This window comes from Leuciscus leuciscus, assembly GCF_965113295.1.
Source record: "Leuciscus leuciscus genome assembly, chromosome: 3".
Classification (NCBI taxonomy): domain Eukaryota; kingdom Metazoa; phylum Chordata; class Actinopteri; order Cypriniformes; family Leuciscidae; genus Leuciscus; species Leuciscus leuciscus.
In genome coordinates, this window is record NC_138727.1 from 16442912 (window position 1) to 16467762 (window position 24851).

Below are 24851 nucleotides of genomic sequence, written 5' to 3' on the forward strand. Positions count from 1 at the left end.
TTTGATGTCATAGAATAGTGGTCTAATTTACACTTGAGTATTTTTATATATATATATATAGAGAGAGAGAGAGATATAGATATAGAGTTCAGATGCAAAAGCCTCTAAGTGCCATCTGAAATTTTCTTTTAGAATGATCATTTTTTTATCAAGCTCGTATATTTCAGTTCAGTAATTTCACTTAAATGACCAAAAAAATTACCTATGAATTGTCATTTAAGTGAAATTACTGAACTGAAATATTCAAGCTTGATAAAAATCATTCTAGAAGGAAATTTCAGATGGCACTTAGAGGCTTTTGCATCTGAACTCTATACACACACACACATATATATATATATATAAATAAAATACTCAAGTGTATATGTGTATATATATATAAAAAATGAAATACTCAAGTGTGTATATATATATAAGAAATACTCAAGTGTGTGTGTGTTTATATATATATATATATAAAAACTCGTGTGTATATATATGTATACACACATTATATATACATTTATACAAATGACATCCTGCCTAATTGTACATTTAATATAATTGAATACAGTTTGATTGCCATTACTTAGCAAAGTTACACCTAGATATTTTTTATGTATTTGATGTCATAGAATAGTGGTCTTATTTATAAAAGTATTGTCTCTTATCTTGAGGCCTATAAATAAATATATATATATACACACACACACATTTATGCAATTATCAGCCAGATATTGCTTGGAGATTAAGTGGAATAAACTGTTGCAAGAGTGAAGTGTCTTTTCAAAGAAATAGGATCAATAACATGTATTTCATGCTGATATGAACAAATATGCTCCAAAAAATTGCACAACTTTATTTTTAATTTAAGGGGTACAAAATACAAAGGGTGAGATGAGACCCAGCATAACATGCCTCCTTCCAAAGATTTTATTTATCCATTATGGAAAATTTATTTTCACACATGCAAAAATGGGCAAAGGCAGGTTTGAGGTTTCAGTTTTATTTATGTTACAAACCTCCCTTTAATACACACATAATGCCTTTGCACCAACCCTCATTTAAAAAAATGCTCAATTTTGGATGGATCCTTGTCTCTTCTGCTTGACTTTTGTCTTACCTCCTTTTCTAACAGGAATGAATTAATGAAAGCAAAAGTCTGACTATGTACATATTCTGCATGTGAGAATTTCTTTAACAAACTGGGGCATTTCCATAGAAAACTGCAGTAGTCTCTCAACCCCTTTGAGTGCAATGTATGTGCACAAGGGCAGCTCTGACCCTGATCTTGACAAAACGAGCAGATTCATGTGTATAACTGCAGCTCTTTTGCTTCACAATCTATGATTTTTAGTATCTTAAACAAAACACCCCCCAGATGTACGTATTCTCAAACTTGCACATACTGAGACTTTAACCAGGTTAAAATGGTCAGTGAAAATGGCTAATTGTAGCCGAATGTAGTCTTTGCACATTGGTTAAAGCATTAGGTCAAAGACATAATACATGGGGAAAAAAAGGTTTATGGCCTACACAGAAAGCTGGTGTAGAGATTATGGCAAAATATGTGAACTCAGGTGTATATGACATGGCCGTGACGATTATTACTGAAATGTACAATTGAGATTCCCAAATCAACCCTCAGAATAGTGTGACTGAGTGTGTGTATGGGCAGGTTATTCATGGCAGGGCTTGTATTTTTCTTCTCATTGTCTGGGCTTTGTCCTTCAGGTCTGGACGGCTGTCTGTTTCCATGGTGGCTAAAGAACGCTGAAGCTGTTGTCGGCTCCTCTCAGACAGACACTCCCACTGATCACTTTCTGTAACATAAAGCAGCACGAATCTTAAGTGAGAAGGTTTCTAACCCACTTTCATACTTGCATCTTTGTCGCTTTTTAATTCACCTTTCTGACATTGAAATAGTTTCAAGTGAATCGTGCATGTCAGCGCACCTCAGTATGATGCCTAATAAAGTAATGTTCATAAGCGCATCGCTGCTTTGGTTTCAGCAATTTCCTTTGTATTTCTGCTTTTTCATAACCACCATCTACTGTACTGTTAGAGAGCCCAATTATACATAACATACATAATCCTTTATTAGGCTGAAATGAAAAATGTATCACTTTATAGAACTAATGTAGTTTTATTCTATTATCAGATTTTTCTGAAACAATTTCAACTTCTAAATTAAAAAGTGTCCAGCATTTCAGGTACTACATTTTTAACGCATTGGCATGTTGTCTATCACTACAGAAACATTTAGATTCACACTTGGAACATTTGAAGCATGATACAATTAAACCATTCCTATAATAACACACTAATCAGTTACTTTTATGAATGTCAGAGCAAATAAACACTACCTTCAATCTTCTTCAAAAGAAGTTCAACTACCACCAAGGCGTCTGTTCTTACTGATGAATAGCTTTTGTTTTCTGTGGGAGGAAAAGAATGATTCTCATGAGCCAAGTCTGAACAAAAAGGTGCTATTTAAAGGGGTAGTTCACCCAAAAATGAAAATTCTTCTGTGGAAACAAAAGATATTGTAAGAAATTTCTGTTGGAAGTCAAGGGTTACCAAAACTATTTTGTTACCAACATTATTGAATTTTTTTTTTTTTTATGAACCATCCCTTTTTAATGTTTAGAAGTTCATGAGAAACTCCACCTAGTGGTGCTGCCAGGGCAGTGCAGGTTTCTGACAACATCTCAGTCAGAACAGCAGCGTTCTGATGTTCCTTATCCAACAGCAACAACCTAGAACACGCAAAAACAGTCATTAATACGATTGTAATACGATGTTGTAAAGCATTTCATCAACAACTTTATCACTACTCTTTTTCTAGCTTGTAAGCACTCCACCCCCCCCCCCAGACAGACAAGGCATCTGTTAGAAAACTTTCAAGATTTTTTGTGAGTACACTTTACCCCTGATAGAAGACCTTCATGGTGCGCAGGACTCCCAGTTGAACCCTCCATGTGCTCAGCTTCAATCTATCACACATTAATCTACAAACCTCATTCTGGAACTGATCTGCAAAACAAAACACACTCATTATACATCACTCTGCCCTTGTGTTGTTGTTGTTTATGAAGACTTGTAGCTGAGACTTACTCTGTGTCTGAATGGTTTTAGGCCAGGCCTTTCCAAGCGTCTCAAATGCACACAGTAGAACTTCTGTCTGTAATTCACGAGCTTTAACATCATCCTCCTCATCATCATTATGTCTCGGGGAGCCGGCCCTTGCTGGCTGATTCTAAACAGAAAAAAAACACACAAAACAAATGTTTTTAAATTGGATACTGGATGTGAAGCTCCCAAAAACATTAAAAACATTGAGGGATATTGTTACACTATGACTCAATTGGACTGAATGCCAAAGCTGAGTGGGTTTAAAAAAAAAAAGAGAGATTTACAATAAGCCTTTAAGGTTTACTGCACCTTTTTAATGAGAGGAAGAACAATGTCAGTGATTTCCTGAAAACGATCCACCTGCGTCGACTCCAAGATGTCTGCTGCACTGCGTAAAGCCGCCATCTTATAAACCAGACTCTCCTTCTTACATTCCTTCAGCACCAGATCCAGCACCTCGCTCACCGTTGGCTGACCTACTGCAGGCTTCTGTAGCTCAACACTACAGATATAAATCACAAGTTATGAAAAGATATTGAATGTACAGTTCTGCTCATAGGTTTACTAACCCTGAATCGGCAAGATGCTACTATTTCTTTTTACTGTGAGTTATGTCTTCCCAACATGCTCTGCACATTTCCCCACTGTGGATCAATGATATTGTCTGAACAGGGTAATTGATGTAAATTGATGTAAATGAAGTAATTTTCTATATAACTTTTTTTTAAATGTAGTACATCCCTTTAAGGGATTGTTCGCCCCAAAAAATTTTTTTCCTCTCTATATATTACTTACTTTCTTCAGATAAACAAAAACAGATTTTTAGGAAAATAATCCATCTCTTTAAGTCCATATAATGCAAGCGAAAGGTTGCTGCTTGGTTGACGCTTGAAAAACCACACACAGCGATCGTCACTGTAATCCATACAACCCCAGTGGATAAATCAATGTCTTCTGAAGTGAACGATAAGTGAGCGTGTGTAAGAAAAATACTAATATTTTAAACTTTTAACTATAAATCATTGCTTCCAGCCAACTGTTCTAGGCACGTTCACAAGTTTGCATGAGAAGTAACAGGGAATCGCCACTTCTCGCGCAAGCTTCAAAACGCACTTACGCCATGCGTCACAACATCTCGTTAAACAACACTCGCATGACAGCAGATTGGAAACAATGATTTATAGTTGAGGTTAAAAATATTAGCATTTCTCCAACACATATCGGTTTGGCTTCAGAATACATTGAATGTATCTGTGTACATCCTGTGGTCGGTGTTGGTCCTAACGCCCCAGTATAGTGACGGGGACACAATACTGTCAAAAAGCACCGTCCTTCGGATGAGACGTTAAAACGAGGTCCTGACAAATCCCAGGATGTCCTTCGAAAAAGAGTAGGGGTGTAACCCCGGCATCCTGGCCAAATTTGCCCCTTGGCCTGTCCATCATGGCCTCCTAATCATCCCCATATGTATAGATTGGCTTCATCACTGTCTCCTCTCCACCAATAAGCTTGTGTGTGGTGGGCGTTCTGGCGCAATATGGCTGCCGTCGCATCATCCAGGTGGATACTGCACATTGGTACGGCTCACTTTTGGGGGGTTTTCCACTGTGTACCAGTTACCTAGTACTTTTTTTTTGGTACCACCTCTGTTGAGATCCCACCCACTTTGAAGCGGTCCTACAATGCAGCGTAAAAGCAAACCGAGCCAAAGTAAAGCGAGCCAAGCCGTACCAAGCTGTAACGTGCAGTGGAAAAGTGGCATTTTCCCCTCGAACTAATTGCGGAAGTACCTAGGCTTTTTGCCGTGTTCGTGCCGCAGGAACTGGGAATGATTTTAGTTCTAGGAATACCTTTTGGGGGAAATAAATTAGCTCCTACTTCAGAGTAGGCTCTAAATCAGCACTATAGGAACTACCAGTGATGTAATTGTACGCTGATTGGCCGAACGCACACGAAACACTAGCACCCGCCATTTTAAATAAGCAGTGCACACACAAAGATTATAGCCTATATATTTACTCCACAAACTAACTCTACGAACATGGAAAACCTGGACCTCTCAACCTTTACGCCAAGGAGAAAATCCAACGTAACTTTAAGCTAAGTTCCAAGCGAAACATTATTATGTATTTCTGCTCAGCTAACGACATTTGACATTCATCTACTGTCTAAAACATATTAGACAGGACTGTTAAACAGATCGTAAACTAATGAAGACGGAGAATGAGAACGCTGTGTGCTCAGGCTCTGGGGTTCTCAGCGCCATCAAAATTAATGTCGCCGCACCATCAAAATAAAAGTCACAACAACAAGTTCCTACTGGTGGCTCTCTGGGAACATTTAGTTCTCTGTGAATCATCCTGGTGGCTAGTTCCTAGAACCACCTGGTGCAAAAGCCCCTATTTTCCTAAAAATTATCTTTTGTGTTTATCTGAAGAAAGAAAATTGAATCAGGGATGGCATGAGTCAATGAGAGAATTTTCATTTTTTAGTGAACTATCCCTTTACGATCATATTACGATTACGATTTTCTAATGTTTTATGCTAAACATCATACATATCCTGTAAAATTGAGCACAACTACTGTATGTGTGTTTGAAAGAATCTAACCTGCATTTAGACACTACAGATCCAACAGCTTTCAGCAGCTCTTCCTGTGGAGACACAAGCCATTGATACTTCAGTGGCCACAAATACAGCAAGGGAGAAATCAGTTTCAAACCACTTAGATCATGCTTCTCGTGTCTTATTAAAGTGTTCTTTTCCCAGGTGCATTAAGTCTGTCCCTCAGCACAGAGTTTGTTTGAGAGAGTATATTACCTTCCCTGCCCAGGTACGTCCTGCAAGCCCCTGTAGAAGTGCACTTAGCACCATGCCCAGGTGAGGTGCCACCAGTGAGCCCGTTTGTTGCTTAGCGATAGTTGCCATGGCAGCGGCACCCTGAGCCTTCATCTTCCAGGACTGAGACTGCAGAGCCCTCTGAGTAATGGCTATGAGCTCGGTCATGTACAACCTGATCCCACCAAAGCTGCCTAAAATACAGAATGCATAATTATTATTTTTTTAAAGTGAGAGGAAACAGATTGATTCATGAGTTAAAGTGAAAATGAAATTTGTCATCAATTACTCACCCTCATGTCGTTTCAAACCCGTAATACTTTCGTTCATCTTCAGAACACAAATGAAGATCTTTTTGATGCAATCTGAGAGCTTTCTGTCCCTGCATTGACTAGTCTACACAACTACCACTTTCAAGCCCCAGAAAGGTAGTAAGGGCATCATTAAAGTAATCCATGTGACTCCAGTGGTTTAACCTCAATTTTATGAAATGACGTGAGTGCTTGGTTTGTGCAAAAAAACTATTTACCTCTTTATTTACAAAATATTAATCTCCAAAGCACGCAACCGCATCCGCTCTCGGGTCAACAGAACACGCTGTGATGCTCTCGTGAACACACTTTGAACCACTGGAGTCACATGGATTACTTTAATGTCTTTTCTACCTTTCTGGGGCTTGAAAGAGGTAGTTGTGTTGACTGTCAATGGAGGGACAGAAAGCTCTCAGATTTCATTAAAAAGATCTTAATTTGTGTTTCGAAGATGAACGAAAGTCTTACGGGTTTGGAACAACATTAGGGTAATTAATGACAGAATTTTCATTTTTGGGTGAACTATCCCTTGAATTCATTCTCTCATGATATCCCCTAACACACTGTAATATGCAGTAGACTACTGTTTGGGGTAAATTTTCTTTTTTGAAGAAGAAGAAATTAATACTTTTATTCAACAAGGATGCCTTACATTGATCGAAAGTGTCAGTAAACATCTATAATTTTACAAAAGATTTCTATTTCAAATAAATGCTGTTAAAGAATCCTGAAAAAAGCTATCAAAAATATTAAGCAGCACAACAGTTTTCAACAGAAGAAATGTTTCTTGAGCACCAAATCATCGTATTAGAATGATTTCTGAAGAATCATGTGACAGTGAAGACTGGAGTAATGATGCTGAAAATTCAGCTTTGCCATCACAGGAATAAATGATAAGGTAACAAGGTGATGAGGATTTTTATTTTATTTTTTTATAAATGCAGCCTTGATGAGCACAAAAGACTTCTTACAAAAATATTTTTAAAACCTTACCAACCTCAAACATTTGAAAGGTAGTGTATATATCGGAGGCTTTTAGGCTATAGAAGGTATGCATATGAGGTCACAGTAGACGGGAGTCACAGAGTGGAAAAAATACGTTGGGTCCAGTGTAAATGCTGAGAAAAACACATCTAAAATGGGAAAGAGCTGTGCGGTTGACTGTACACAGATTCAACAAGAAATCTGAGCTGTCTTTTTTACAGTATGCCAAAAGCTACAGATAAAAAGCAGCAAATGGATCTGGAGAAGAAACTGGAATCCAGGCAGTGAAAGGTGGATTTGCAGTTACCATCAGATATGTTGAATTTTGGGGTAAAATCATACCCTAGGTTATTTATTGTATTGACAATTCATCAATTAAATATTTACCATTGTGCATAACTGTAAAGTTTCTATCAGTGTTTATTAAAAAAACATCCATTATTATGAGTCTTGTGTTCCACAAAGGGGGATAGTTAGATGATGTTATAATGAAATTAAGTCCCTACAAAATATATTGAAACAACCAGAATATTCACTGATGTCCTCATCACTTATTTATATGCAACTGTTCGAATCGTCCATTTCAATGAATCAATTCACAACTCACATTCAATTATTCATGTGTCGACACATCGTTAAGTGAACTCACTTAAGTGCTATTATTTATTTAAAAATAATAGCATAAATAGCCTAACCTAAAATAAAATCTTTAAACATTGGAAGAAAAAACGCACACAGGCTAAATGAAATTTGTGGATTTTAGTTTGTTCAAAATGAAAACTGTGGGTCATAAATGAATATTTTCTTTTCCAAGGGTTGTGCATCTTAACCTACCAGGCACATGATCCTGCCAGACCTCAGCCCACAGGTTGGCCTCAGCGCTCTCTCCTTTCTCTTCCTCGGCCTCCTGGTGCATGCCTAGAAACGCCAGCGGCAAACCCACTCCAGCATGAGCCTTCAACACATCGGGACTGTAGTGACTGATGGCATGAACCACCAGACAACATGTGGACTTGTACAGCACCTCTGAGAATCACAGAAAAGCACTTCACAAATCTAGGCAGCAAAAGGGTTTATACAATTCTTATTTTTAAGAGAAATCCTCTTCATTTAATAAAGGTGAGGCATTGATGACACCATTTTCATGTCATTCCAAAGCCATATAACTTGCTTTTTCTATTACTTTACAGTCAAAGTCCTCATACCCTCTTTTTCCAGGTACCAGGTGTTCAGTTTCTGCAGAAGCTTCTCAACACTGCCGTCTTTGGCTGTCTGATGGGGAAAACAGAGTATTGTTTTGTATCTCTGTAGTTGACTTAGGTTCATTTGAAATACTGTATGTATTCAGGTGTGTTTTCATACCCTGACCAGATGTCCAATGGCAAAGGCAAACGACTTCTGAACGACACTACTACGGTCATTGATCCCGTTTAGGAGTGCACTCATGAGTTTACCTGTGGGATAAAAGACACCCAAACACACGTATAAGATTTAAATACTTTATAAACTTACATACAGTATAACGCCTCTGATTTATAGGTGTGCGTTACCTGAATATGGTGTGAGATCTTGAGGGCACTGCACTGTCAATGACACAATCACACTGGCACATCCTCCCTATAAAAACACACACAAGTGTTAGGACAGGTTCACACAGAACGTTTTTCCATTCCACTGCGCTACTTTTTGATTGTTTTTCTATGTAAACGCACTAGATGGACGTGTTTGCCCCATGTGCTTGATTCTCGCATCTAGCATTCTTGCAGCATGACACAGTGTTCTAAAAAAGCGCCGCTTAAGTTAAAATAAGTTTTAACTTTTAAAAACGCCGTCCTGAGCCCATGATTTTTTAATCCCATTCCACTGCCCCACATCTCTTGTTTTTTGCTTTGAAAAACGCATTCTGTGTGAACCTACAGAGCTCCTAAAGGGACATGGCAGTGGGAATACATTTTCCTCTACATGTCCCTTTAGGGCAGGGGTCGGCAAGTAACTTTGGCCGCGGGCCAATATTTTTTTTAGCCAGTAGATGGCGGGCCAGCTACACGGAGTAGGCCTATGGATACAAATTTAATACTCTTATAGGCCTATAATCGCGGAATATGATGGCTCCGTCACCGTCCGTGGATCATTTGTTCAATCGTTTTTTTCAAATTAAAACCAAAAATAAAAAGATGAAAAACAACTTGTTTTTCCATTATTTATTTCCTGAACTAAAATGAAAAAACGAATAACGACGGGTTTTCTGATTTTCTGATTGTGCTCAAATCAAAAATAGAAAAAAATGAATTACTGGATTAGACTAATTTAAATTTTTAATTTTTAATTTAACACCTTAGGCATATATCAAGGAAATCATTTTAAACAGATCAAGTACTATTGTGGTAACAGATTACAGCCATTTTAATAAAAGTGTGAATAGCAATCATGCCTCATTCGCTTACAGTCCAACTTTATTCCTTTTTTATTATTATTATTTATTCGGGACACACACATACACACCTAAGGTTTAAGGAGGTCTGCGCGGGACTGTTTTTTTTTTTCGTCCCGCTCCCACAAGGTTCTATTCAGCAACCGCTTAAAATACGGTGTTCATCCGCTTTATTTCCCGACCTGACGGGTCCGCAAAATTTAGATCTCGTTTCCAGAATCTCACATTCAAATGTCTCTAACGGAAAGAAGGAGATTAAGTAGCCTATCATAATTATAAATACTATACAAAAATTGTGTTCGTGTCAATATAAATATTAGGCTATCTTAACATTGTACTGTCAGCAGAGAAAAAAAATGCCACAGAAAAAATTTTGGAAATATAAATAACATAAATTAAATAGGACAAAGCCTATCACTCATATTTCTAAGCAACATAAACGAAAATCATATTGCCCTACTGACAAATGAAGTAGGCTATTTTCTGCCGAACTATTTCAAACATCCTTGCAAAAAAAGAATGTTGTTGACTGACAATGGTTTCAGTACCAAACAGCTCCTCAGAGCTAGGTGCAGGTGGTCAGAATTACAGTAAGTGCGGATACGCTGTCAAAAGATGTCGGGAGTGGACTATTGTCAGTCAGACCGCCCGCTCCGTCCAAAGTAGGCCTACACCAGAGTTCTGGCCGCTACCGTCTTTTGACGCGCGAATGGACACAAAGTGGTCAAGCGTATAACTAGACGCGGCAGGCGCGAATTTGACACGCTATTCGCGTCCGGTGTGAACGCACAGTTATACTTTAAAATGTAATCCCGCGGTGAAATCGCAGCGCGACTACAGCTTTTCTCAAATAGTGGAAGAGTTTTGTGCAGCATTTAGAACTTCCAAAATAATCCGGCGGGCCAGAAAATATTGCTGGCGGGCCAGTTTTGGCCCGCGGGCCGCCAGTTGTCGTTCCCTGCTTTAGGGGCTCCGTATGAATCGGCCCTTAGCCTGTTAGGAAAAGGTATATTACTGATAAAAATTAAGCAGGATGTTTACCTTTGTACCAAGTCCAATTCCACTCTTTAGCAGATCACAAAGTTTGGGAACAAGCTCTCCTAACACAGACACATCCAAGTGCTGCAGACACTAAAAACACAAACACAGTGCACATAAACATCATTATCCAAAACACACTTTTAAACACCCTGTAAATGTGGCTACATATAGACGTTTTATGTATTTAAACGCTCATGTAATTCCCCATATGGAATAAATAACTAGATAATGGATATGCTAGGCTTATAAGACTTTCATTCTCTAAAAGGACAAATTGGTATGTTTTAATTTGTTAAGTGAAATGAACTTCTAGAGATGCTGAGGAGAGCAGTGGACACTGTTTAGGGACCCTCTGAATCAGAATGCAGCTTAACGCTTAATCCTTATTCTTCATAAGGATGGTGTATAATAATGGTGTCTTACCATATTAATGGTTTCCATCATAGGAGAGGACTTGGCTGCACTTAACCTAGCAGCATCCATGGCACTCTGTCACAGAAAGAAAAGAAAATAATGAGTACAATATATAAAACAAATGTGGTGTGTTATAATCTCACTGTCACCAAAAGAAATTGCAGAAACTCCCTCCTTTGGCCATTGTTTGTCCCTCCTCAAACTCACATCATTCGCTGAGCCAAAAAGACCATTTAACAGTGTCAAGTTTTATTCTTTGGTGATTTACTGTAGAGCAGTAATGTCAGAGTATTAGGAGTGCCACAAAGTAAAAAATTTAATGTTTTATTAATGATGTTTCCTATATTAGCAGAGTGGCCTTCACGAGATCACACACCTGAAAGCTCATTATATTGTCATTTATGGAAATGTTTATAAGCAAGTGTACTTTTTGTTTTATCTGTCCAATTTATTGTATTTATTGACATTTTGTTTTAACTCTTGTTCTTAATGATCACGTACACTGAATGGAATAAGGAATGGTAGGTTCTAATTAGTAAGAGTGGATAAATCATGTGTATATAAGGTTGAGTTATATTAAACAATATTATTGTTACTGCTTGAGCATGGTAAAACTGGTCTCAATTGTTTATGAAGGGGAGCAGGAACTGGACCTGACACCAAACAGTACTAATGTTTAGATTGTTTTGCTTTGCTCACCTTCTCCTGCTCTGTGGCTCTCAGACTGAGGTAGTTGAGCACCTGTGGTTCCAGCACACTCAGGGCTTCCAACAGAGCCGGGATGAGTCGAGGAGCATGGGGTTTCAGACGGCTGCCTGCTGTCTTACTGATCTTCACTAGAGTTTGGATACTAATACACAAAAATACTCACTTATACTCTGAATACTTAGTGTTTTTTGTGCGTATGGCTGGTAAATGATTGTGTTCTACCTGAGAGTCCGCACTTCGGATACGTTGCTGACGATGCCCTTGTCCAGTAAAGTTGGCAACAACACAGCCACTGTCCTTTGAGCAGTAGCACCTGTCGATTCGCACATGCGCACACACACCTATTGGAGAAACATACACACATGTCAGTTATCGGTGGTGTCCCTGAGAGGAAAATCAATGGGGTATCCAGCATTCAGTCCTGCAACTCACTTTACTGAGAGTCTTAAGAGTCAGATCTGCTGCCTTACGAACAGACTCCTACAACCGGAAACAAATAAGATGGTCAAATAAAAATAGCTGTATGTCAGAAGCAAAGCACACACATAAGCCCAGAACACACATTTATTTCTCACCTTAATATCATCCAGGACCCGAAACAGAGTCTCCCAGATTTCTGACAGGCGGTCGATGATATCACTTGCCTGCCTTCCACGTACGAGATCGTTCAAAGCCATGCAGCTGAACAAAAAAAACAGAAAGGGCCCTGATGATATAAACCTGATCTAGCATGGGTGGAAATCTTGGTTCTTCCAAGCCTATCTAGACACATTACCTTGACTCCCGCACCCTCCACATGTTACTAGTGAGGTTGGATATGACATCTTGAAGAATTTCCTTAAAATATTTCTCCACCTGCCAAAAACAAATATAATTAAATATAACAAATCATTAAAACAACAGTGTCCCCAATTTCTTTTAAGCAATGTAATTTATGACTGAGTAATAATGTATTTATTGGATTTATCTCTTACAATGGATTTATCCGTGACGAGAGCATCCCAGATGCTAGTCATGGCCTGCCTGATGGCCAGGTTGGGGTCAAACTGGTATCGATAGAGGCGGGGAACTAACTGAGGCAGGAAAGGAGCCATCTGCTCACCAGCCTTGGCTGCAATGATGTTAAATCCAAATGCTGCCCCCTACAGCACAGGAAGAGTCAATCGTGGCATGCTATTTAATAAGGCTCTAAAATATGATTAAAGTTACCAAGTTATAAACATTCACATTGTGGTAAATATAGCTCACCTTCCTGGAATTCCACATGGCATGATGATTGGCAAGATTCATGAACTTGTAAACAAGATCTGGTTGGTTTAGATCACTAGCCAATGAGCAGAGCTCTTTGTAGGTGGAGAGTCCTTGCCTACCAAAGTAAAAGATCTTTCAACATACAATGAAAGAAAACACCTAGTCTGGAAATCCTTAATAAAGAATAACATTTTCAAATCTGTGAAGCCCTAAAATGTTTTTAAACAATCTGAAACTAAACTAAAAGAAGGACGTACCCATCAGGTGCTTTACCAAGAGCCTCTCCCTGGAAGACTTCAGTGTCCTCTGAGACGGCATGTTTGACTCTGAAAACAAAATCCCACAGCTCTCAATAGTCAGGAGCCAAAATGCACCTTGCAATGTGTCCACGATATATTATTCTGTGATGTAACGAACTGAAAATGTAGAATATGTTCAGTGTGGATCTGGTTAGTAGTGTTTGCACTATGTTCAGGGGCTTGGTAAGTCTGCGTAATGCTATATGAAAAATCATACTCTAAAAGTGATTAATAATTAATAATATAATTAATAACAGGAACCAGAAATAAGCTTGTTTATTAATACCTTTTACCAGTCATGAGAGTTTCCACAAGGGTTGATACCAGTTCCTGTTGATCCTGTTCCCCTCCGAGCTCATAAACCAACCCCAGTCCTTTAGACGCCACATCTTGACTGAGTTCTACACACACAGATCATCACTGTCAATCTTGCCCACAAGCTCCCAGACTTAAGATATTCTGTCAAAATGTAATGTGATCTTTAAAAGAGCAGAACGTGACTCACCATCTGGATCAGACAAGATAGAGATAAAGGCTGTCTGTATCTCCTTCAGATGAGACTATAATAGACAAAGAGAAGACAGACATTTTGTAACGACAATGTTTCTTTGCATGTATAAATGAGACTGAGAGTGTGTTTTGTATGTGTATTTACCTGTATTTCTTTGTGATGGCTGAGTTTCTTGACAAGAGACAAGAGCCATATACAGGCAGCCTGCCGAACATGAGGGTTTGGACTTGGTATGTATTTAGACAAGACAGAGTTTAACACCCAGGGCACTATGTCATTATTCTTCATATCTGTTAGAGGAAGAGAGAAATTATTTAAGTGCACAACTCTGAATCAGGGCTCAAACTGCTCTGATGCTTGTCATCAAAAAATTAAATAAAATAATGTGGCAAAACTTTATTTCACAGTGTCCTTGTTACACATGTTATATGTAATTACTATAGTAATAACTATAAATAATGCATAATTACATGCAACAAACTAATCCTAAACCAAACCCTACAGTAAGTACATGCAGTTAATTATTATAACTCAGTTCTTAAATGTATAATTACACTGTAACAAGGACACCTCAAATAAAGTGTAACCAATAACTTAAGTACATTTTAAATAAATAACACACACACTGAACAAAGTGCAGTTAATCTATATTCCTGATGCCTCGTTCCATGTTGCCAATAATTTTAGGTTTTCAGGCAAGTAAACAAACAGTTTTACTTGTCCAAAAGACAAGTATCTGGAAAAGCTTTCCCTTGTGTGGTTAAGACCTGTCTGAACACGCACAGCTTCCTCTCTCTGTCTCTCCCAGACATACTTACTGTCAGGAGGACAGTACTGGTCTTCAGTACATGTCCACACATCTCGGGCAGCTCCAGAGCGGCTTCCTACAGCAGCATTAGTTAAAGCCTCTCCCACTGTAAACTGCAGCTCCACTTGCTTGGCCTAAAAGAAACAAAACACAAACATCTAACAATAAAGAATATGAAGAAATAGCAACATTGTTTTTTTTCATAATATTTATTTAATATGAATTCACTGCCCTATGCTGACAAAACACATTGTACATTAACATAATAAATAAAATGTTACTTATATATAATCCACAATGAACAGTCTAATTTGTCAGTATTTTATTTTGAATGAATGGAAGTTACATGAATAATAACATCATTTGAATTGGCTTCAATGGTGATGTGTCATGAAGAGGGTCATAATATCACCTCTACAGAATCCATGAGACCCTGCAGGATTTTCTTCTGGTGTGGGAATTCTCCATCTCCCACCGGCAGGAACCCAAGGGTCTGGATGGCACGTTCTTTCATCTGATAACACAAACAGCATCTGATCAGTACCATAAATACCAAAAAAATTATAATAACCACCTTAATTTCAGTGTGGAAATTGATAAATACAGAAGCTCTTAGTTAAATTTAGAATGCACACATCAATAATACAGTCACACTTATTCACTCTCTGAGTATTTTGTTTTACCTTGCCAGTCTCTTTGCCAGATGGGATCCTGGCGAGCAGATTATCAACTAGACTGAGTTTAGTGAAGCCATTTCCATCCGCTGGTATCAGCAACACGCTGTTACGGCCAATCTCACCCAATGCTGTCACAGCAGCAACAGTCAACAGAGGAGACTCACTATCTAAAAATGAACCTGTAGACAAACACATTGGTAGCTTTTGTTAAATTCATATAATTGGATTTTTTTGCTACAATAGTTAAAGATGAAGCATGTAAGATTTTTTTATTAAAATACACTCTCTTAACCCAGTTTATTGTTCATTGACTATTAGTATGCCATTCATGGGTTAATCTCCCCCAAAAGTCTAAACATTGTGCCCTCCAGACTCCATCTAAACCAGGGATGGGCAACTTCGGTCCTGGAGGGCCACTGTCCTACAGAGTTTTGCTTCAACCCTAATCAAACACACCTGAACAAGCGAATCAAGGTCCTCAGGATTACTAGAAATTTACAGGCAGGTGATTTTTTCAGGGTTGGAGCTAAACTCTGTAGGACAGTGGCCCTCCAGGACCAAAGTTGCCCATCCCTGATCTAAACATACGCTCAGGTCTGTCTCTTTCCAGCTCAACCAATAGCCTGATTTTGGGGCAGGAATACTTTAGCAGGCTGAGCCAGAGGGTGTTTAGCCATGTGGGACCATGACTGATGCGTTGCATGGGAAAAGACATTCAGCTCCAGTTACAGAGGTGAAAGCCAAATTTAGCTGCACCTTCAAAGATTAAACAGGTCATAAACACATCGGAGCGAACGGGGCATTGAGATGCAACGCGCTACAATCATTCAGAAAGACAAATGTTCAAATTTATATTATTTACTTCACACGCCACAACAATTTGAGGCTGTCTACATTGGAAATGTCAATGACAAAAACATGCACTCACTCTAGACAGTGTCTACTCAAATGCTTACTCACAGCAACACAGCTAAAAGTATCACTAATATTTTGGACCTTTTATTTAAAATAGCCTACTTTTACCTGTTGAGAGACCCATAAGAGCAGTATTTGTGAAGTTTGAGTTGAGGGAGGTGCAGATGTGCAAAAGGGGCGTTTGCTAAAATGTATTAATATTTATTAATTTATTTTTGTAATTCCGCTAGGTGCCACTAGTGTCACAGAACTTACATACTTCACCTGTAACTAATGAAACATGTTAACTTATGAAATGTTATTTAAGAGCATCCCAATATCAAGTGTCGAATGTAAAACACTGTGAAAACGCACATACCGATGATTTTTGTGGCCATGGCAATTTGTTCCTCATTTTCTTTGGGAGTGGCTTCAGTAGGCATTAAGCTCCGCCTCTTATTCATGTATCTGCCCACCATGTAGCCCAGAGCCAAGACGGCACCATGCTGAGTCTCAGGACTCTAAATGTAAAAAATAATAATAATAATAGTGAAAATTATCAAATTATCATTTAAAAAAATATTTTTTATAATAAATATAATAATAAAATAATTTTTCCATACATGCATGTCTTTAGTTGTCTTGATCAGGTTTTGTACAGCAGTTCTAAGTTCATTTCCAGACATAGTAGAGACAACCATGGCGTACAGTTGTGCTGCCAACTCACGCAGGTCTTCTTTATTAGTGTTCATGAGACCCTGCAAAATTAACATAAATAATGAACAAATTTCATTTTTATAGTCAGACATACTTAAAGTAAAAAAATCTCCATTCCAGAGGATATGTTATAATATACACATACCATTCAAAAAGTTTGGGGTCGGTAAGATTTTTATTTTAAATTAAGAAATTATTTTAAAACATAACTTATTCCTGTGATGTCAAAGCTGAATATTCAGCAACCATTACTCCTTCAGTGTCACATGATTCTTTAGAAATCATTCTAATATGCTGATTTGGTTCTCAATTTTTCATCAATGGAGTTGTGCTGCTTAATATATTTGTGGAAACTGACAATTTTGTTCAGGATTCTTTAATGTATAAAAAGAAAAACATCTATTTGATATAGAACTTTTTTGCAATGCAATACTGTCAGTAATCTTTGTCAATTTCCGATCAATTTAATGCATTCTTGCTAAATAAAAAAAAAAGTATTCATTTCTTTAAAAAAATTACTTACCCCAAACCTTCGAACAGTAATATTATATAACATTAAAAATAAAATCAAAAAATTACTTTAATCCAGTCGATTTTGTCTACAAACTTGGGAGTAAGTTTCTCTGGGCACACAGAGACCACTTCCAAAAGAGCGTACATCACTGGAATACCTGTATTAATGAATTAATGTGATGAGATCACAACATCAGATCACACAAAATATATTTATGATAATCCACTTTATTTTCTTATAGATTATGTTTTACATATTACATATATTATAGGTATGTAGTAAAGCCAATTTTCAATCAATGAATTGTTCATTTAATTTGATTATTTAGTTTGGAACTATAGTTTTCCGTTTTGGTGAACACACTGCAAAAAAATCTCTCCACCACACGATATATATTCCCACAGTATATTTTCATACTGCCCACTCCTATTAGAAACCACAATTTGTAATCTTCCTCACCTCCTACAGCTGACAGCAGCTGTTGCAGTAGGTCAATGTATACATGAACTGGATTGACCTCTCCTCCTTTATTGGCAGAGGAAGGAGAAGCATCATTGGATAGTAATGACTGAACATAGCGTCCAATAAGAGGAGCATCATCCTGCATGTCCATCAGGCTCTGAGTTGTGGGTGTGGCTCCAGCACTATAAGATAGACACGTCCTAAGATAAAGAACTATCTGTGGAAACAAAAGAGTAAAGATTAGCATTTGTTCAATTTAAATTATATGTGGCAATTCATAAATTAAATTAAATATTGGAAAAATTCTAAAGATTTAAGTCTAAAGACTGTCAATGTACCTCTCCAAATGTGGCAGGATTAAAAGGCAGCGTGGAAGTACCAACGATGTATTTCGCAGGAGTCTTCAATCTCTGTGCAGCCTATGACACATACATAAAGGTCAGCCTCTATACATTACTTAAGCTGGTAGCTTTTACCTGGGTTTGCCAATAAATGACTGCACAAAACACACTGGGATCTGCAAAAACCATGTTAATGCAAGTGAAACCGTATTTAAAATGACCAATTATGCTTTTTTAAATTTTTAACTTTCTTTAGTGTGTCATGTTGCTGTTTGAGTATGAAAAAGGTCTGCAAAGTTACAAAGCACAAACTCCACTCCAAAGGGAGTTATTCTCTATATCAGTAAGCCCTGTTTCTGAACTCCCTGAAACGCCTCAAAGTTTTCTTCCGGGAATGTACACATCACAATACCCTTGTGATTATATGATCAGTTATATATTATATAGCATTTAGCATCAGAACAGGCCTGGGACCCATTTTGGGTCATGACACACCAGTGGAGAAGATATCTATAGAAATAAAATTTAAAAAACACACCTTTTCGTGGATGTAGCTGACCATCTCAGGGAATGACGGCATGGGCCTTGATCCCTCTTTCTCTGTCTTCGCAGAGGGGAGAGACCTTAGAGCTCGCTGAGCCTCCCCAGACACCTCTTCACGACTATGAATACAGGCCATATGATGTATAACGTTCATGACAAAGCTTAATTGAAAACTTAAAAGAACTCCTGGAAGTGCAAGTATGTACTCACGGATCTCCTGCAGCCAGCAGTAAGAGATATCTAGAGGCTACGTGATCAGAACCAAACACTGTGCTGGCAAACTTCATCGCTACCTGACGCACCTGTACCTCCGGCTAACACAAAACCATAAGCAACAGGACATTACACACGGCATGTAATTTTAATATTTCATATTTAATCATACTCAAATTTGTGTTAAATAATTATGTATTATATCATTCAAGTTAAAATGTGTTATTCTAATTTTAGTTTTGACATTTATATTTATTCTTTCAAGATGCTTGTAATAAAAATTTGATAAAAAACCTTTGTGATATATGCAGCCACAAGCGCTTCCATTAGGTTCAGAAGTGCCCCCTGAAGATTAGCATACGCTCCCACCATCATTGACAAGGCCTCCTGTATGGCCAATCGCACATCAGATTCCTCCTGTTTACATTGAGAGAAACAAAGTTTAAAATCATACAACAAATCATTCAGTAACAACTGGATAACTCGCGTATAAAACGTGTTCCAAACAAACCTTGCACATGGACTCAAAAAACTGCTGTACCAATGCAATGTCTTTCGTGAAAAGCTGAGGCATTCGACTATTATAACAAAGGAAAAAGAGAAAAATAAATATTACACATATTTATTCAAATAAATGCAATACATTATTTTAGTTTGTTATAAAAGGATTTTTATTACCTTGAAAGTTTTCCAACAGCTGAGTAAGCCATACATAGTAGCTTGGGGTCCTTATAATAAGAAAATAAATTATAGTCACTTTAACAGAAACTTCAGAAAAGCCATAATCGATAACCTAAATTGTTCAGCATGCGTTCATACCTCTTTATACTCATTAATAAGCTTGGTAAGTCCATTCAGTAGCATCAAACCCAAAGGTTTGTTGGTATCAGGGCACCTTCAGATTAAAACACAATTATTATCATGATCACAATGACAGTGACCATCTGATGCACGTCAAATGCACACAAAACAGAAGAGCACTTGTGAAAGTAGTAAATTATGCTCAATAAAATATTGGTTGTATTCATGGCTATAACATATCAACCTATCAAATGTTTTGTATTGTAGTAAATGTGAATTTCTATGTGACTCTTAGAGATCATTGATACTTACACCATACAGATGTGATGTACAAACTGCAGAGTGAGGGACAGGAGTTTGTTGTTGGTGTTTGCTCCGAAAAGTCCATCATAGACAACCTGAACGAACAGACAATCAAGGTTACCATGATGTCCTTTGAACAAGTTCTTTACTTATTCACTTTCTTTGTCAAACACTGTCTCTCTGACCTGTATATTAGCAGGAAAGCATTCAGCAGCCAGTCTGGAGCGAAGAAGATGAGGCAGAATCTTCATCTTGACTCTGGTGCTGACCGGCTCATGCTTCAGCTCCTGCTTCATTGTGGCACCCTGGGTAAAAAAAACAAAAACACACCTCACTGAATATAAAAGTAATAAAGATATTAGACCAACCATGTGTAATGCATGTACTTACTTTAGTTTTGAGTGGAATATCACCCAGGTAAACTTTATACATTTTGTTGATAATGAGTGGATTGTTCCAGTCAATAATGCTGCAGAACAAAACAGGATGCAAGAGATGAGTTTCAATATTATTTCAAGACCTCATGCTTTCATTTGACATCTCATCACAGAGAGCCTCACCTCTGCTTGCTTTTCAGTTCCAGATCAGCTGCTGTGGCAACACTGTGTCTGGTGTCACTTGAGGCCACAACTAAGTGAATGACTGTTTCGACCTCAGGTACCTGCTCTGCCTCTATGAACTTCACAATCCCCAGCTTACACTGCAAAAACAGAATGCTAAAAAGGTTACTCAGTGAAGAATTAGAAAGAAAACACCACAGAAAGAGTCCATTCATTCTTTAAATAATTATTGGTATAGACAGAACGGAGGCATCTCAAAATCTCACATTAAAAATATCCACCAACACTTTTTCGGAGCATCCTCACCTGCTCCAGTTGTTCTGGGCTCCACTGAGCTTCTCCAATGACTCTTTTAACTGCATAAACGCTCATTCCCGGAGGAGGCTGAGGGAGACCTTGTGCCGCTGCGGCTCCTGCTCCAGATCCCCCTTGTGGAGACGAGGGGGCCGGACGAATTGGAGGCTCGTTTAACACAAACCTTTATGTAATATCAAAGAGTTAATGAGATTCAAGAAAACAGTATTACCATTACCAACTCAAACCTATTTTACACATTTAGCTGACATACCCATAAGGCATCAGAAGAACATCAAGCATGAACTCTAAGAGCAGTTGTACAGTTTTGGGCCTCTCGGTCAGGACAAATGGGGAAGGTTTAGATGGCTCTGATGGATATTTCATATGATACAGTGTAGGGATCAGCAGGTGCATCAGACTAGACAGAGAGAAGAAACAAACTACATTATCTATACTGTTCAGTACTGACATATTTGCAATAACAATGGCTATTTAAAAAAAAATATATGCATGTATATTATATAATACTTTTGTATGGTTACAAAAATTAATTAATTCATAGTTCAAATAAAAGCTGTTCTTTTGAACTTTCCTGGAAAAAAGTGCATCACCAAATCAGCATTTTAGAATGATTTTGGAAGGATCATGTGCTGAAAAATTCAGTTTTGCCATCAAAGGAACAAATTACATTTTAAAATATATTACAATAGATAATTATTTTAAATTGTAATAATATTCAACAATATTACCATTTTTGCCTGTATTTTTAATCAAATAAATGCAGCCTCGGTGAGCATAATGGAAATTAGTGTGTGAGTATATATATATATATATATATATATATATATATATATATATATATATATATATATATATACACATATATACATACATGCATACATATATATATATATATATATACACATACATTATATAATATATTGTAAATGTGTTTATATCCAGTTACATTCTACCTTAATAATAAAAACAACATTGTTTCTTTTCACATAAAGTTTAAACTAACCTGTCCTGCTGGGGCTGAGGTTTGCCCTCCATTGCTGTGAGTAGAGTAGGTGCAAGCTCACACTGTTTGGACACCTCCAGCCTGGGATAGCCCATCTTTATGTAGATGATAGTGAAGTTCTGCAAACACAAACACAGTCAGCCGTGACAATGAAGTTCTCACTATATCATATGGGAATATACAACCTTGGGATAAAAAAACATGACCCATTTCAAGGGTAGGCACAAGGCGTATTGACAGTGGTGAAAGGGACATGTGGGTATGCGATCATACCGTGACAAAAGATGCAGCAGCAGGATCCTGATACTGAACCAACAGTGTCTCTACAGGCAGCTGAATCTTGGGTCGACTCTTTATCCTTTTGTTCAGGTGAACCAGCAATTCCATAACCTGGAGACAGCAGTAACAAAAACCAGCTCTTTAATAGATCTTCTTTGAAATCCTTCTCATGTGTGCTACTTACTGACTATCAATTACTAGAGAAGTTGTTTTAGGGGAGCCGTGGAAAGTAAAAAAAATTCTAACTAAAATAAATTATTATTATTAAATAAATACAATCTAACAGTATATTACTATAGTGAGTCGAATTTCTTTTTTAACAATGTAACATAATATAAATTAAAATATAAAAACATTTAACAATCATATTTAAAAAAAAAATAATAATCAGAATATAAATTAGGTCTGCTAGGGCACACTTGGGGGTCCATGGAAACATGTAGAGTAGAACTATTAAAAAAATACAAATGAATAAATAATCTAACAGTACAATAACAGTTGGTAGGGAAAAACATTAACGACATATAATGTAAATAAAATATTCTCAAAATAAAAATTTCACACACATTTTTATATGTTTATATTATATTTTCCACTGCCCCCTAATTGCAAATCCTGGTTCTGCACTACAAACAGTTTTCTCACACACACTTACTTTCTTGCGAACCCCCTCTTGCACACTGGATAGTTTGAGGAGGACAGGGGGCAGGAATTTGGATATAATATCCTGTAACTGCTCATCTGTTTCTGCATGACCCAAGCGCATAAACACACGCTCCAACTGGTCTATGATAAGGAAACAAAGAGAAAGAAAGTAAGCAACAGATACAGAGTGTTCAAAATGAAAATGGAACAACTCCGCTATTTTCAACTTTATTTAAATGGAAAGACTTTCTCATATAATTCCTGTAAGATCACATGTTAATTATAATAACCTTCTCATTTATCCAAAAGATGTATTAAAGTGAGACTGAGAATGAATGCAATGAAATCTATTTCCATGACATGAGTGTCATTAACCGGCTCTCTATGAATGAATAAACGAATCAACTTACAATAAAATCATCCAACAAGCTTGCAAATGAACAACAGACAACAAGACGAACTGTAAACATAGAAAAACTGTAAATATAGACGTTCAAATTCGCTAGTTGGTTAGCGTGCGAGCTGCATAGCCTCACTGCTAACCAACGTTACCGTTTATTATCTACAGTTATTTCTCACGCTGTCAATAAATGACAACCAGCCCTGGACCACTATGACATTCAGATAACGCTAATTGCGCGAAAAATACAGGTTGAAGAATCCTCTTACTTAGACAAACCCAATAGAATTACTTTCATTTTGGAGCATGACTGAGCATTGGGCCTCTGTAAGCACATACTAGCCGACTAGCTGCCAAACTGATATTCACTTTACAAATATTATTTATGTAACTACCGGTAAGCAAACAGACAACAAGATGAGCTCAATCTTCATTTAAGTGACCAATAATGAAGAGAGTGTTGAAAACAAGTATGCAGTAATGAAGTAATAAAACATGTAGAATGAGTTAAACTTACTGAGCTCGTCCTGTGCAGCCATGTTTGAAGTGAAGTCAGACTCACCACCACCAGCACTGCCACTCCTATTGAGACAACATCTCTCTCTCTCTCTCTCTCTCTCTCTCTCTCTCTCTCTCTCTCTCTCTCTCTCTCTCTCTCTCTCTCTCAGTTTCAATGTAGTTGTACTTCATTTTTAGTTTATTAATATAATCAATCCAGACAGTGTAAAATGCTACAAAGCAAATAAAATAGCTGTATAAATAAAAATAAAAATTAACTGACACACTGAACAAGGACATACAGTACATGAATTAAGCAATATGATATGATACTTTTTATTTTTTAATTAATTAATTATGAAGCTTATTTAATAAAGCCAACTGTATCATATTTGATACATGAATTTCTAAGGCCTCTATATGATCAATATGATCAAAAGATTTACTAAGAAAAACTGCTGTACTCTATATGCCTTCTGTCGTCTGATTGATAATTCATACTTTTAGTAATCAGCCTAAGTAAAATGCCTTTTAGTATAATTCCAAAAGTGTCTACGTTCAGGTTAAACATGCCTAATAACTTTTTTTGTTTTTGAGTTGAAGTGATTTGTGTTTTTTGAATTCAGTAATAATAATACAAAAATTCTGTCAGCTATTTAATAATTAAAGCTGTGTGACTATGAAGGAAGGACAAAATGTTGATGCCCTATAGACCTTATTCAGAGCAGCGCAATGGCAGGTATGAAAGTGAGGCTGTGAGGGATAGCCTTGCCTTGTTTCCAATGGCATCCGCTGTAAAACGCTGTATAAAGTTTTATATTACTTACAATTTTCCACAGCTTACATTGTCAGGAGTTTTTTGTAAACTGAAATTTCTTGGAAAGATATTATAACAATCCAAAAACACATTAAATAACAGTACAGCCCATTGGAGAGAAGCATGTCTGTCCCTCACAGCCTCGCTTTCATTCCC

General features: G+C 37.3%; 1 protein-coding gene and 1 long non-coding RNA gene across 2 annotated transcripts; one reads left to right on the plus strand and one right to left on the minus strand.

Moving 5' to 3' along the window:
- Positions 1-818: 818 nt before the first annotated feature.
- ecpas (Ecm29 proteasome adaptor and scaffold) lies at positions 819-23960 on the minus strand. The gene is made up of 49 exons (XM_082165878.1): positions 23898-23960; positions 22991-23121; positions 22330-22446; positions 22057-22175; positions 21304-21450; positions 21042-21213; positions 20736-20875; positions 20566-20644; positions 20361-20480; positions 20185-20270; positions 19891-19966; positions 19750-19799; positions 19583-19649; positions 19366-19488; positions 19069-19172; positions 18854-18977; positions 18313-18393; positions 17972-18191; positions 17578-17669; positions 16905-17039; positions 16661-16802; positions 15394-15566; positions 15123-15224; positions 14721-14844; positions 14047-14192; positions 13897-13951; positions 13678-13792; positions 13350-13418; positions 13090-13207; positions 12816-12983; positions 12617-12696; positions 12417-12522; positions 12274-12321; positions 12064-12182; positions 11833-11983; positions 11143-11208; positions 10720-10809; positions 8798-8864; positions 8610-8701; positions 8453-8519; positions 8082-8273; positions 5935-6146; positions 5725-5768; positions 3424-3616; positions 3097-3238; positions 2910-3015; positions 2650-2738; positions 2346-2417; positions 819-1802 (listed from the first exon to the last, which is right to left on the minus strand). The coding sequence occupies exons 1-49, from the start codon at positions 23917-23919 to the stop codon at positions 1663-1665; spliced, it is 5493 nt and encodes a 1830-aa protein (XP_082022004.1). The 5' UTR covers positions 23920-23960; the 3' UTR covers positions 819-1662.
- Positions 3894-5718, plus strand: LOC309495948. The gene is made up of 3 exons (XR_014204895.1): positions 3894-4238; positions 4275-5348; positions 5415-5718. It is a non-coding gene; the product is annotated as an uncharacterized lncRNA (long non-coding RNA).
- Positions 23961-24851: the final 891 nt, after the last annotated feature.

Coding starts and splice junctions, on each gene's coding strand:
- ecpas (XM_082165878.1), bottom strand. CDS start 23,919: ATGGCTGCACAGGACGAGCTCA. Junction 14,193..14,720: donor CCAGTACTGTCCTCCTGACA/GTAAGTATGTCT, acceptor TTCCTCTAACAG/ATATGAAGAATAATGACATA. Junction 12,322..12,416: donor GGGTCCTGGATGATATTAAG/GTGAGAAATAAA, acceptor TTCCGGTTGTAG/GAGTCTGTTCGTAAGGCAGC.